We start from the raw sequence: 15,111 nt of genomic DNA on the forward strand, positions 1-15,111 counted from the left end.
CCCCCAGCCTTCGACTAGCAACTTTATTTATAGACGCCTCTTTCTGGATAACTCCAAAACCCAGCACGAATCTTGATAACGTGGCTCTGACCGTGCCCCTTCCGTGGCCCTACGCCGGGCCGTTGCTTTTAACACGTGGCGTGGGAGTTTCCAGAGGCGACAACGAAGCCCGATCCGATCCCCCCCCGCCCCCTATCGTTTCCTTGGCCACGAAGCTTGGTGTAAAATAACATTTCCTCACCGCCGTCGTCCCAGATCCGAAATCCGGCCTTCGCCGGGAAAAATTATTTCGGATAGATGTATTGCGGTGGGCTCATCATTTAGCCGCGCGCTAACACGTCTCGGTGATTGATGGCGTGCACCAGCGTAGTGCGCCCAATAATTTCTCCTTAGGATGACCCAAGCAGCACCATAGAAGGCATTACCCTACGGCCGTCATCATGGTGGAAACCTGTGGTTGTGCAGCAACTCTTTAGCCCAGCCATCCATTGAGTCCACGCATACATGAACGAATAGGTCTAAATGGGCGCGCCGATTGAAATCATCGGTTATTTATTTTTCGACTACTTGACATGCAAAAAATAAAATAACTAAGTTAAAAAGAGGAGGTCCGTCTTCAGTGTCCCAATAGAAGCCGCAAATTTTTTGGTTGATCATATTCATATATTTACGATTTATGTGACTGTATCGATGCTACCGATGGGCTTTTCTTTCCATTGAATAGAAATTGCCCGGTCAATGGTGCAATAATTTCTCCTTAGGAAGCCCCAAGCAGCACCATAGAAAGCATTGCCCTACGACCGTCCAGCCATCCATTGAGTCCATGACCTAACTCGACCCAACAAGACTGATCCGCCACCTTTTTTCGGTTGGACATGACCCATACCTAAAATTAGTGATGCACCTATCCGCTATGGATTTTAGTGACTCAACTGTGAGATGGTGTAACTAGCTAGTATTAAAAAAATGGCTATAACTGTTAGAATTCATATATCATGCCCATGATCCAACCCATCCATTCCCATGTTGATGTACTATCATGACCTGAGTCAGGTCAAAGCACCGACCCTTACCTAATCGATTTACGAACGGGTCCGTCCCTCGTCATATCTTCTCACAGGCCAAGTTCGGTGGGCCCTGGGCCAAATTGAGAACCAATCCAAGCCTAACCCAATCTAACAAAGAATTAGATCCAATAACAGAAAGAACCAATTTTATGTCTTCCGTCGAAACAAAAGGCTACATGACATTACACATTAAACATACGATATTGCTATGGCCTATAAAAGCACTAGATGATCCCACGCATTCATTAATGGGTCCTCATTGTATCCTTTGCATGAAAGAACGTTAGTGCAATCGGCCCGTCAGATGGGATGATATTGCTTTGAGATTCAAGAGACCGAATTCGAAGGACAGAGAGAGGAGAAGCCCCTTATCTCCATCTTCCCCTAGAGAAATTATACCCGAGCACACCACACCAGCAATGCACCATGCCAATCAGATTTCTTGTTTCTATGGACACCATTTATCCAATAACTCATCTCAGATTGTCGCCCCCTCATCTTGTCTCCAATTATTCCTGTAGTGATATGGCGTAAAATATAATTTCTTCATATGCGATATAATTTCATCATCTTATCTCCACTCAGATACAAGAAAATCTTTAAACAGAACAGTAGTATAGAATAAAAGGCATGCTACACCTGCTATTAGTTTATCTTTTTTCAGCAGATAAATCATGGAAAAGATACTATGATACAGGCATCAGTTTTGTCTTCAAACTCTCCTGCCTTGCATCTCCACTCAAACTATGCTGTGGGCTAGGTTACCCCATGAGTAAGTTCAACCAATTCATATTCACCTACAGGATCATATGCACAAAACAAATTTATATGGATATATAATAAATAACCTTTAACAGCATCGAAGCTTGATTCTGATTTACAGGTAATGCCACGAATGGCTGGCCAATGGAAGAAGCATTGCTGCAATACATCTAGTGTAGACCTCTGAAAAGGATGCTTGCCATATTCAGTTAGAATCAGTACTCTGCCATGCTCTGCCGTTCATCAGCATCGGTGAATATGTGACTATCAAAGCTATGCATCCAGCCTTGCAGCTATGTTGCCTGCTGTCCATCCAAATCCCCGAGCATGAAAATTGTTTCATTGACTTACCTGTTGTTAATCCTCGCTTGTTTACCCTTCTCATCCCCATTGATTTCTTTCACTCGTTTAACTTTGTTGCCAATGAATTGTTTCTAAACTTGACATAACAAACTGCTGTTAAAACTCATAAGGCCAGCTAATGGTCTAGAAAAAAAGGCTCTTGTGCGATTTCTTTCATAATCATCATTTTTCCATTATCTGTGTCTCCATCTCAGACCAGACCATTTTCCATGGTCCAGTTTTGGTTCCTAACCTGGAATGGCAAATATCAGTAGTGTAACCCATAATAATAATACTTTGATTTCTGAAACTGGGAGTTAGTTTCTACCTCCAAAATCCAGCAGCTGTTCGCAAGCTCATGAAAAGAAACAACCCTGTCCAGACTCCAGCGAGACCAAACATGTGAGCAGCAACCAACAGAAATATTGATGAGACCAATCCCACCAGCACCTGTGCAAAGTTATAATATAACTAGTTATAAGCTTATGAGAAAGCATATTGCAATATGAAGAACCTAGCAAAAACAGAGATCCACACCATCGAGTATGCAGCATATGCAAAGTCTGAGACACCATAATAGAGCCCATCAATTACAAAAGCAAGGGCATTGACTGGCTGCGATACAGCGACAAACTGCAAATACTCTCATTCTTAAGAATGGAGATTCAGATTCCAGTTTCATATAAAACATGATAAATAGCGTGCAATATCAACCTTACCAAGACTCCAGATCTAGCAACGTCCAGAACAGCTGAATCAGTGGTAAATAAATACGAAAAATGCCCAAACCCAAAGAACAATATGATAGCCAGTGCTATTCCAGTTGTGGCCCCAATCTGATTGAAATTCAGCAGTATTGAGAAGACCAACAGCATGTCAAAGGAAAGAAAAGGGTGAACCCAGTTTAATATAAATTGAATATAAATTGCACGATGATGGAATTGACTTAAGGCATGTTACTAGCCTGTAGAACCCTGTATATTATAACACGGGCTTGTTCATAATTCCTCTGGGAGAATTCACGTGCAAGTAAAGCCTGTGAAAGAACTGTCCAGTTATAGAAGTCAAATTTACCCAGACATTAAGATAATGTAATTGTCAAGATGTAAATGATGCAAAACTGCATATAAGGTTATGAAATAACAAACCTGACCGGCAAGCGCTAAAGCATCATTAAGCAGGGAGACTGCCAACCATACTTGCAAGCAAATCTGGTGACCAGCCATAGGAATTGGCCCTTCCCTTGCAGCCAAGGATGTTGCCAGTGTCATAGTAAAGAGAGACGCAATAGTTCTGCTAATTAAGAGACCACCTGCATCAGTATAGAATTACTGACAAAGCTTTCCAGTGAACAAGGATAGTGCAGAATGTGGACGTGCATGCTTATGTGACAAAGTAAAACTGGGGATGAACATCGATTTTGCAGGTGCATGCTTATGTTTATGTCCCAGCTATCACGAGCATCTCTTTGAAAACTGAAGTTATTCAATGAACATGTTGGCTATAAGATTTTTCTGTGGATTTGCATATACATCCATCAAAAGCATGTTCCTTTTATTTTCTTAGGGTCTCACTGAAACAATTCCTAAGGACATGATTTCTTTAAATCTGAGATTTTTCCATCTACATAATTTGCACAAATAAGATTTGTCTGCAAATTTATGTGTCAAGACATCTTTGCCATCAAAGCGAGCATGCAGAGTTATTCAGGATTTATTGATTTACTCAGTTAAAAATTTTAAAAACAAATATTATAACCTACCAGATTTCAAATAACGAACAAATCCACCCCTGAAAATATCAGGAGATAGAAGTACTACTTTTGCATTGAGCTTCCAAAGAAGAATAAAAGCTATCAAGTACCTAGTAAGATGGATGAGATCAAGAACATTAGTTATTAACAACTGAGTCAGAAGGAGAAGCTTTTATTGTATGAAGCATCAAAGTATTAAAAATATGTTGCTTTCACACTATTCCTACAACGGTGGTAGACATACTCAGAAATAACAGTAGCTATTGCAGCACCACCCACGCCGAGACCAAAGATAAATATCAATATGGGATCCAATAGAGCATTCAGTAAGTTGCCAGCTCCTGCATTTTGAGATATCGTTACATTATGCACATTTGAAGGAGGTAAGAAGTCTATCACAGACCATTTCACAGACATACATCAGGTGCCAACCCATGCTGTCATGATGTGAAGCTGATAAGTAATTAATATAATAACTCAATTATATGAAATTTAAATTGTACTAGGTGTCCATTTTTTGGATGAAAATTAAAACGATGAAGATGAAAGAAGTAAAAAGAAAGAAGAGAAAAATAGGAAGTGGGAAAGAATTGGATGTACAGCCTGTCATTCCAATCAAGTTGAATTAACTCCCTATATGCAAGACATCTCACTTAGGTGCTTCTGTATATGTGATACTTCTTGGTATGCACAATATCAGACAATTCTACAAAATACTAGCAATAACATAAGGACTATAATTGGATTGGAAATGGAGAGGCAAAGAAAGGTAGACCTGCAACAAAAGTATGAGAATTTATGAACAAGAATGGGACACGGTGCTGATTCTAGAATACTAGCTGCAAAGTTTGCAAGGCGGTCTAGCCTCTGCCACTGCCTTGCAAAGTCTTAAGCTGCAGACTGAACAATTGCATAAAATTTAAAATTAAATAGGGAAATGAACACATAGGCTGTCACTACTGGTGGTAAAATAAGCTAATAGTTGATTTCTGGCAAGTTTAAAGGCTAGCCTGGGAAGTCTATTGGCAAGTAACCAAACTGGCAAATCAGGCATAGCACAAGAATGCAGAGCAATGAAGGCTGAAATGAGGATCTCTAGGCAACTAAAGGGAACGGGCAGTGATTTATGGAGGGTAGTATGATGACAGAAACAAACCTATCAGTGTACAGGCGTATATTTGTCCCACTGGTGATGTAAAACCCAAAAAAAAAAAAAAGGGGTGACGGGCCGGCCCGAAAAGACCGGGCCCATTTACGATCGTGCCCTAGGCACAATTGTGGTCGAGAGGGGCACGGGAGAGAGAGCGGCGGCGGCGCTAGGGTTGATCGCCAAAGGGGACCAAACACCGGAGAGGAGACCGAGTGCCGAGATCCGGCCGGCCATGGGGAAAGCTCCAAAGCAAGGTTCGCTGTACCGGTCGGTACCGAGCGTACCGTACCCGTACCGATGGGTACCGGTATCGGTACACCAATGTCGGTACGGTCGGTACCGAGCGTACGGTACCGTACCGACACTCGGTACGCCTATACGGGTGCGGCACCGGTACGGGGTTCGGTACCGGTACGGCGAACCTTGCTCCAAAGCCTCCTTTCCTTCGGTGAAGACCATCCACAAATCGAAAGAAGAGAGGAGTTTGATCCAAGCTCGCTTCCTCCGATTTCTTGCCGGAAAGATCGCCGGAACACCCCGTCGGACCAAGGTAAGCATGGCTTCTTCCCTTGTGCTTCCTTTGCTAGGGGTAGGGCTATGTAAAATTGGGTTTTGGCTGGTGAAATCGCCGGAGAAGGGTCCGCAACAGGGGGTACCCTGTTTCGGCCTCTCTCCTCCGGATTTCGCCACCGCCGGCCGCCGGGTTGGCCGGGATCAATGGCATTGGGGGTTGAATCGGGACTGTGGGAGGTCGAAGTAAGGTTCTAGGGCTTTGGTTGGTGATGGGGGATGGTGGATCCGAGGTCTTCTTCCTCGTGATCCCATCCCTTCCTCCTCTTCCTCTCGCGTGGGTTGGCCACCGGTGGCGATGACGGCGGTCGGGGGGGGGGAGGCTGCTTGGGTTGCCGTCGGGTGGGGGGGGGGAAGAGGCCGAGCCACCATGAGAAGGGCCTTCGGCTGATGATGGAAAGAAGAAGAAGAGGGGGGGGGGACCCTTTCGGGTGTTGGGGAAAGAAGAAGAAGAGGGACCTCCTCTTCTCTCTTTCTTTTGGCCGGCCACCATCGCCGGCGGCTGCAGCAGAGACGGCCAGCGATGGTTCGGCCAGTGGTGTTGTCGGGTTGGGGAAGGCGAGGGCACAGCCACCACGGTTGTTGCCCTTGGATCAAAAAGGATTGGAGGGAGGAAGATGTATTCCCAACCATGAAGAGAGAGGGATCATTCCTTCCTTTTGGTCTCTTCACCGGGACCGGCCATCATCGCCGGCGTGGCAGCGGCCACGGCTGGCGACGACATAGATCGGTGGTACAGGATGGGAGTCAAGCCACTCCGACTGCCCTAGATTTGAGGGATTGAGATATTTGGGGACCTGGTGATGGACCCCATAGTAGATGTGAATTATATTTTAGAATATTTAAATATTGAATAATTTAGTCTGTGAAATATAATTGATGTTGTAGGGGAAAAGTCAGCGGTGCCAGGAGTTTTGATCAGGGGACTCAGCACCCCAGCGCGTAGGTTGTGATTCGGATCTGTGCTTGTATCATTCTACAATTTCTGTAAGAATCCCTACATCTGAGCACTTTTATTTATGCATATATTGGATTTATCGTTGGATATATTTTATCAGTATGTTGCTATTAATTTTTGAGCTTGTATGACACTATGAGGTGTGCATTTTGTTTATTATGAAAGTATAGGAATAATTAAATTGGGAAGGAATAACATATTTTTGAGAAATTATGAAAATATGTGACGTGATTGAAATGTGATTAAACATATAAAACTAAACATGTAAAATGGGTTGGACTAACCTTGTCATGAGATAGCCTCTACGAGCTTATGCGTAGGATAGCTGCACGAGCTTATACGTGGGATAGCCTATACGAGCTTATGCGTAGGATAGCCTCCACGGGCTTACATGTGGGATAGCCTCTACGAGCTTATGCGTAGGATAGCCTCCACGGGCTTACGCGTGGGATAGCTGCCACGAGCTTATGCGTGGGATTTGTGCAGTCTTGGACTGGGTCATGAACTTGGTTAGTCCAAAGCCAGAAGTGAAAAGTCTGAAAACTTGGGAATCAGAGTAATACGGGAATTGATCACATAATGTGAAAAAGGATTTATGATCACATAATGTGAAAAAGGATTTATGTGTATGAAATGGTTACACATATTTGCTGTTTGTTGAGCCTTTGAAATAATGAAATGATATTATTTTGATGTTTTGATCATTTTATTATTATTACTGTGTGGCTGTTGGGATTCTTACTGGGCTGGAAAAGCTCATACTACTCTTACTTTTTTTTCAGAGGCACTGGATTTGTAGAGTTCATCGGGTGGGACGAGAAATGAGATCAGCATGGAGTCTGACTGCTAGATAGTTAGAAGCAGCTTATCTTTTATTGATGAACATTTGAAAATCTTGTAACTGAACCGATTGTTTATTTGGACATGTCGGATTTGTCAATTTGAATTAATTAATTAGTTGTGGATTTATTGAATTGTTGTTTATTTTAGGCCTTACATGATCTTTAGGGCACTGCTCTAGGGCTCATGCGGCCGGTCACGTGCCGGACCCGGATGATGGGTTCGGGGCGTGACAGGTGAGGGCTCATAACTCATTGTCCTTATCTCAATCAGGCCAGGCTGGGCCTTTAGCTAGGCCATCTACCCTCCATGATGTGGAGAAGAAACTAAACATGCAAAGAATTGTTTGCAAATACCATAAACTGTGTTTGGATATAGCAACGCAAGAATATGCCCCCTAGCAATATACATATTGTTTCATTCAATCCTTCAAAAAATATGGTTCCATTCACTTAAAGAGTAGATAATCAGTTAAAAGAGTGGTTAACTAGAGGAAAGATAATCCAAGCACCAAATGAAGACATAAATGGCCAATAAGTACACATCAATGACTAACGAATCATTTCTAATACTCTAAAGAATTCACCTAGCATTTTGTCAAATTCAGCTTGAGTTATTGTGTGCACAGTTCATATAAATATTAACCTTCTGGATCCAAAAATGCAATAACAGAAACTCAGGATTTTGAGCATTCCATTCATATTACTTGTACTAAGTTATGTTCCCATGCAAAAGAATGTGCAATACAATTTTGAATTATTCCATCACAAGGTTTACTTTCTAAAACTAATCTCTGACACTACAAAAATACTTACCTACAGCATATAATGGTGTCTTTGTATCCATAAATCCACGAAACGTGCCTTGCGCTGCAAGTGCTATTACCATAGGTGGAGCACCATATGCTCTTAGAGTAAGAAACTGCTCAGCTGGTATGTGCATTGGTGAGTCCTGTATAGATCATAAACATGTGTTATCTTCTGAACAAACTTTTTAGTATCTATAAAACTATGATCATAAAAAGTAGCATTAAATATTATTTAGTTAGAAAATCATGAGCATAAACATATAGACCCTTAAGACCTTACCCTACCTGTCTGGTTTAATTTTCCTATCTAAAGGGAACAAGTATAACTGGAAAACAATATATTCTATTCCCTATCTATGGGAAAGAAGCTTTCCCTTGAACTCTTAAAGCTAGGCAAGGGAAAGTGGAGATAATATTTCAACACCTAAAAAAAATCTCAGTTCAATGACTCTTCTACCAACTTGAACATCATGAGATTTTAGATTTCAGGTGCCAAATATTGCAATTGACCAAAAAGTTTAAGATGTATCTAAAGTAAAAAAATAACACCATGAAGATGCTAGCTATCACACAATGGATATTATTATTATATGATCTTAACTGTAAGAGATGATAAACATTAAGAGCAAGAGTATCTTGGGTGTTGCTAAAAAAAAGAGCAAGCAACAGTAATTATGGGCCCTGAACATGTAAAGGAAATGGCAATGACAAATAGCTCTGAGTTATTAGAAGCGGAGCAACTCAAGAATTAAGCGCATTCTTCAGCATTCATCGTGTTTCTGAGTGTTGAAAAGTAGGACAAGAAACCATCAAACAGGTCATATAAGGATTTACTACACAGTTGACCACCTTGGCTTTAAATTAACCATTGGAAGCAGGACAATGTGACATCAACAACAAACAAATAAATTGAAAATATAATTCTTCTGATAAAGCATGCCTAGCTAAGTTCAACCCAATAATAAGAATGAAAGCTACGAGTAAAATTTCATGTATGATGAGCATATTTTGACATACAACAGGTATACCCATGGTATTTATCAGGAGCCCTGAGCCCAAGAATAATCCTATCGCTTCTGCAAGTCCAATACCAGCAGCCAAAGCCAATGATGTTGACACTGCTGGAAGAAATTTCCTGCCATCTGAATCACCCCTGCCCTTCAATTTCAACCCCAGAACTTTGTCCCCTATAAACAAATTTAGTTCAATTATAATACTTGTGATCAAATGCAAAAGGTGACAAACACTATTGAAAGACCTAAACTAAATTCATATACTTGTTTCAACACTATTTGCATCGTTCTGCATGCTACTGTCCAATGCCTGCTGTTCGGCAACAAAAGATGTAGTAACATTAAGCAAGGGTATGTTAAACAATTTGGAAACCAGATTGAATACCGAAACCGAGACACCCACTGCTGCCAACTCAACGGATCCTGATGAAAAATTGAAGCGAGTTAATACAATAAACACAGCCCCAATCTTGGATTGAGTACATGCTAGGAAAACAAAACCCCATTTTACATCACACCAGCATAGAAATTTATCATATTTGAGACTACTATTCTAAAGCACCTAGCAATGAATTGTATTGGAGAGTGTAAGCGTTATTGTATTCAGCACTCTGAAGTTTCCGAACCATTTGAAGTCCCGAATTACTTACCCAGATGGCCTACGAAGGCGGTGTCGACAAGCGATGCAATGGGATCAGCGGCGAGAGCCAGTACCACCGGCAACGCAACACTCGCTATCTCCAAGCCAATTTGATCACCCCTAACAATCTCAAATGTAACATAGAAGACTCCCTAGCATCAAAAGATATCAAAGTTCAAGAACTTCAACCCTTTTCCAAACAAAATTGGATTACCTAATACGATCGAGAAAGCGTGGGATTGACGAGAGGAGTGATGCACCGATGGGGTTTCGGATTGGAGGCTTGAATTTGGGCTGGGTGTGGGAGGTCGGCGTTTGTTCGTCCGAGGAGGCAAATCTCGGCGGCTTTTGGAAGCGGAGGCGGGAAGGGATGGGGTTGCGCCTGGGTGGCGGGAAGTTTGACGTTGTCGGGCGGAGGGAAGTGATGAGCGGGCGGAGGAAGAGACCGGTTCCCGCCATGGCTGCGTGGGGGATGGGAAAGAACTCGGTCCGTTGGTTGCCGGCATTCTGCAACCATAAGCTTTTCATCCTCTCCTCCTATCCAAGGACTCGACGGAGATTATTTGGAAAGAAGTTGCTGGGATACGGTTACCCACCAGTGTTCTTACCTCTCCCCTATATGTGTGCCATTGTGACTTGGTGCTGCCGTTGTGGGCTTGTGTTGATTTGAGTTCAACTGATCCGAGTTGAGTCCGAGTGGGTGGCTAAAGCTTTAGAAATGGAATCTTGGCATATGTGGATTATCCTGACCAAACTGACTGCTACACCATGTACAAGCAGGTCCTTTGCATCCTAAATCAAATTAATCCTCTAATTTGGAGAAAAGCTCTGAATTCTGGACTGTCTCTGTCCTCCTTCAAGCTTTTACCACCTCTCCTTTTCTGAGCAAGAAATTACACACATCTAGATCATGACTTCTAAATAACCCTTTGATAGGATTGGAAAAAGAGGTTTGGAGGCCCTTCTGTAGCTCCAACATGGCGCATTTAATGAGAAGAGTTCCAGAATCTTAGAATCAAGATTACAGGCTTTAACTGTGATTGGGTTTGCCTTGGTGGTCCACTCGTCTGCTTAGCAACTAAAGAGTCTGAGTTCGATTTTTGGATGGTGCATCCTGACAGCCTAGAATGATAGTAACATTGCACTCAATCTACTTGATGCATTTTTTCAAAGTGGACCGAAATCAAAAGTGGCTCATGTTCATTGATTACCAAAAGCTCGCTCCAAATTTGACTGGAAATCAATAGCCTTGATGAAAATCCATCCTAAGCCAAGTTTTTCTGGGTCAGATGTGCAGGCTGCTGGGTCCAATCCAGCCCGTTAAATTCCACCACTAAAAAGGGCATTATAAGGAAACTTTATGTTACCAACCTGGGCCCCTTAAAGTTCACTTATCTACAAGTCAATTTGGAAGTTCTAAGCAACTTAACAATGACGGATCAAGACGGTTGGATAATATCCAACCTGTTTTTGGCCCTACTAATATGTTTCTTCTTTCTGTGGCGCATATAATGCACGTACTATTTTTTTAATTAAAAAAAAATTATATAAATTGAAACAATAATTAAATGTTAAAAGAAGGATTCAAATTTTTGATCTGTTATTTTATTTTAATACCAAATTGTATAAATAACTCATAAATAAACGTTAGTAAAAAGAGCTCGGACTTTTGATGCCATGGTTAGAACATAAAATAAGGGGTAGGGAGAGAGAAAATGCATGAGATGAGCGAAAACATGATAGAGAAATGCGGACAATCAAGCATGCCTCATGCAAGGACGCATCGTCGGAGTATATGTTATATATTAGTATGGATAAGTGATTTTCGATCGTCTTGCTATACCATCTCTTAATCGCCATGGAAAAGCTTCAGTATACCTTCTTCATAGATGCGAGATATTGCATGGGCTCGAGATAATACACTCTTCCGATTTTTTGACCGAACGATCTCATAGCCTACATAAAAAATGAACGAAATTGGTAGCCCGTTACATTTGTTCATCCATCTTTCGTTTCCCTAATTTGGTACACGGAGAACTCAAATCCTGCAAGGGCCTACCAACTCTGTCCCGGTCCTTTTTTTTTTTTTGTTGGATGCCCTCTTCCGAGGGCACGTCAAGGTGAACTTTGATGACAATGGCAAAATTTAGAGGCACTCTGAAGAGTTTTAAGCTGCTACCTGATGGTAGGTCCTACATAATCCCGGCAAAGATACTCAGGTGGCTGCCACCTGCTCTGCTGCAGCGAATTGCAACGTTTTCATGTGGTATTAATTGATACTAACATAGCCAGGTCCTCTAATTACAGAACTTAATGACTCGGTCAGGCCTAGACTACTGTATCTCATTTGGTTATCAATTCATATTAATTATAGACCCTTGGCAGTACGGTCTGCTGTTTTTTTTTTTTTGCCTAACTGACACAAAATGAAGTCATCGTAGATGGCCAGCATCCAGTTCGCAGTCGGTACATTTTTACAGCAGAAAACAACAATAGCACTTAATTTTGCTACTATTGTAGCATAGCCAAGTGCACTATATTTTAAGAAGTAATTCACAAGGAAATGAATGAGGATTCTCTTGGTCATGGTTCAGCATGGGGCCCTGCCAAACGTAGATAAGATAACTACGACATTGTGCATGGGTTCGTCGGAGACCAAACCTAGAGTTGAAGTCCCATCAAGATGAGTAGAAGCTTATTGGGACCCAACTTGGTTTGGTGTGCAATTGCTCAAGATATCGAACCAGCCAATAAATTTCAGCATGGGTCTGACCCTGGGTGGCTGGGTCCGGTTCTACTCTGGACCGTTTTAAATTGGGTCAGATCAGTCCTAAACTGATGTTCCTGCATGTGCTACACTGATATCAGTGGTTGGCCATTCAAGAAGACCTGGGCAGTGCACTTTTAACCAGTCAAGCAGCCCGGATCCAAACCATTTATATTCGGACCCTAAAAGTTTAAAAGTTTCAATTAGCCATTAAAATTTTATTTTTTATTACAATATGGTCTCCTCGCATATCTCTATTATAAAACGTTATCACGTGATTATCACATGATAACTAAGTGTTTGTAAAATTTTAGAAACACCTTTTTTTACAAATTTAGCAGGGCTCTTATTTTGGTGGTTGAAGAGGAGGGGAAGGAGAGTCAAGTGACTCTCATTGATACATGACCTACATTAAAAATTAACAAAGTAGAGAAAATATTCAATAAAAAATAAAATTATCCTGCCATGTACGAGAAACGCATCCTTCTCCAATACTGTTTTGTGTTTTTTATCCACTTCCCTACAAATTTTCTCAATTTTTATACCTTTAAACACACCCATCATTAGTCTAACTCTTAGTCTCTGAATTATATCTTTTTTGCTCTCTGTTTATATTCTTGACTGCTTTGATTCGGTCTCTTTTTTTATTTTTTTTTTCGTTTTTCACCATTCTGGTTCTATTGGGGCTTCGATGTTAAACCTCTGATAGCCAGATAGGGTCGGATTGTAACAAAAACAAAATCTTGATAGCAAAATGAAATATTTTAAAGTTTTAGAATATTAAGTGTATCTTACTCAAACTTAAAACAAATGTCATTGTAATTCTACATGAAAAATAATCTCTACTGACTTCACATTCTTGATTGCACCAGACAATATTTGCACCCTGCATATCTGTTTCCATTACCCAACGGCTGAACAATCCCCATGGCTTTCTCTTCCCGAAACAAAAGAAAAAAAAAGGAAGTAAACATGGGATGAGGTTTCTAGCTCCATGGTCGTTAATGTACCTCCAGAAAACAACAACATTAAACCCCTCATGTGCTTCTGACTTCTGTTTGTGTGTGTGTGAGAAAGAGAGATAGAGAAGAAGAAGTGGGCACCACCCTGCCACATCGATTTCTACGGAACCCAGAACTGAAAAAGGCAAAGCAGCAGAATAGTATTATATTACTGTAATTCACATGAACCCTGTCCCAGTCCCCACAGTACGTACCCAAGTATAAGATATCAAGGAGTGCCTGCCCATAAAAGAAAAATTTATAAGCACCATGGAGATGTCGTCAGCATGATTTGAGGGTGAAAAGTGACCCAAAAGCCGTGACCTGCACGGAGTTTGCAAAAGGTCAACGACCCCCCTTGGCTGGAACCCATCTCCATCGATTCCGGGGCCCCACCTCTCTTACCGAGCCCTTCTTCTTTCGACTGGTTTAGTTTAATCGTAGCTGAAGTACCACCCTTGTCCGCAAGCCTACGGAAGTAAGGAGAGAGAGAGAAAAATATTAAGCAAATGAGTCCCCCCTGAACCTCTGGCTTTGGACGCTGTCCAAGCGCAAAAAACATGACACATGGGGTGAAGTCATGGGAACCACATATGGGTTCTCATTGGAGCTGAAGCATTTCAACGATTGTCACTTGACTTGACGGAATGATGGATTATAGATAGACATATTTCTGTAACCTTGCCGGATATACCAGGTATCCATTTTATTAATTAACACTTTCATAAACTCATGTTTATAGTAGTGTCAAACACCTTACATATAAGGTTAGGAGTCGCATCGATGAGGATAATATAATTGGTTACAAGTGAGAGAGCCTCTGTATGGTTGATCCCAAGCATATAGGATGGAGGTAATACATGTGAGATCATCTCCATTTGATGTGCTCGAGATTGCATGAACTTTTATTTGAGATAAGGAAGGAGTCTTCATCATCAAAATCTGCGAGAATAACACCATTGATGATGGTATATATCCATATTGTAAGGGGGCTTTAGATAGTTCAAGAATAAGAGCACTGACATGCTTTAATGCCTGCAATAAGTTATGTCCAAAAACGACCATACAGACCATAAATTACTTCATAAATTTACCTCCACTTGCAGTAATTCAGACCTGTGAAAAGTAGGGAGCTGACCATGGTGTACCGAGAAGGAAAGCAAGGAGCCATGGTCTACCAGTTGAGCTAGCCAAACGCTGGTTGCTGTTGTCCGCTCGAAATAGACATAAAAGAAGAAGAGAGCAAGAAATTAAAGAAGAGACTACAAACCCTTCAGACGCTTCTTGAGGTATTCTTGGGAGTAGGAAGAAGCCATAAAACTCAGGATAGATAGCGCATTAGATGAATGGAACCTTTTTGAGCTTCATCTTTACAGTCCCCTTGTTATCATCCATGGCGCTATCCCTCCTGAGCTTTACGGATTCTTCGATACTTTTTTC

The 15,111-nt window shown here is 41.5% G+C and overlaps 1 protein-coding gene across 3 annotated transcripts; it reads right to left on the reverse strand.

Moving 5' to 3' along the window:
• Positions 1-1,684: 1,684 nt before the first annotated feature.
• LOC103714367 (protein DETOXIFICATION 44, chloroplastic) lies at positions 1,685-10,461 on the reverse strand. 3 transcript variants are annotated; one of them, XM_008801580.3, is made up of 13 exons: positions 10,118-10,459; positions 9,914-10,023; positions 9,528-9,686; positions 9,268-9,437; positions 8,258-8,393; positions 4,169-4,265; positions 3,934-4,034; positions 3,320-3,483; positions 3,136-3,207; positions 2,891-3,007; positions 2,709-2,804; positions 2,500-2,621; positions 1,685-2,424 (listed from the first exon to the last, which is right to left on the reverse strand). In XM_008801580.3, the coding sequence occupies exons 1-13, from the start codon at positions 10,429-10,431 to the stop codon at positions 2,355-2,357; spliced, it is 1,728 nt and encodes a 575-aa protein (XP_008799802.2). In that variant the 5' UTR covers positions 10,432-10,459; the 3' UTR covers positions 1,685-2,354. The 3 variants fall into 3 exon arrangements, 2 of the variants coding, with proteins under 2 accessions (XP_008799802.2, XP_038980865.1); XM_039124937.1 differs by lacking the exon at positions 3,934-4,034 and having other exon boundaries at positions 3,320-3,464; positions 10,118-10,460; XR_003387037.2 differs by lacking the exon at positions 1,685-2,424 and having other exon boundaries at positions 2,886-3,007; positions 10,118-10,461.
• Between the last annotated feature and the right edge of the window lie 4,650 nt (positions 10,462-15,111).

Source organism: Phoenix dactylifera, chromosome 3 (genome assembly GCF_009389715.1).
Source record: "Phoenix dactylifera cultivar Barhee BC4 chromosome 3, palm_55x_up_171113_PBpolish2nd_filt_p, whole genome shotgun sequence".
Lineage (NCBI taxonomy): Eukaryota > Viridiplantae > Streptophyta > Magnoliopsida > Arecales > Arecaceae > Phoenix > Phoenix dactylifera.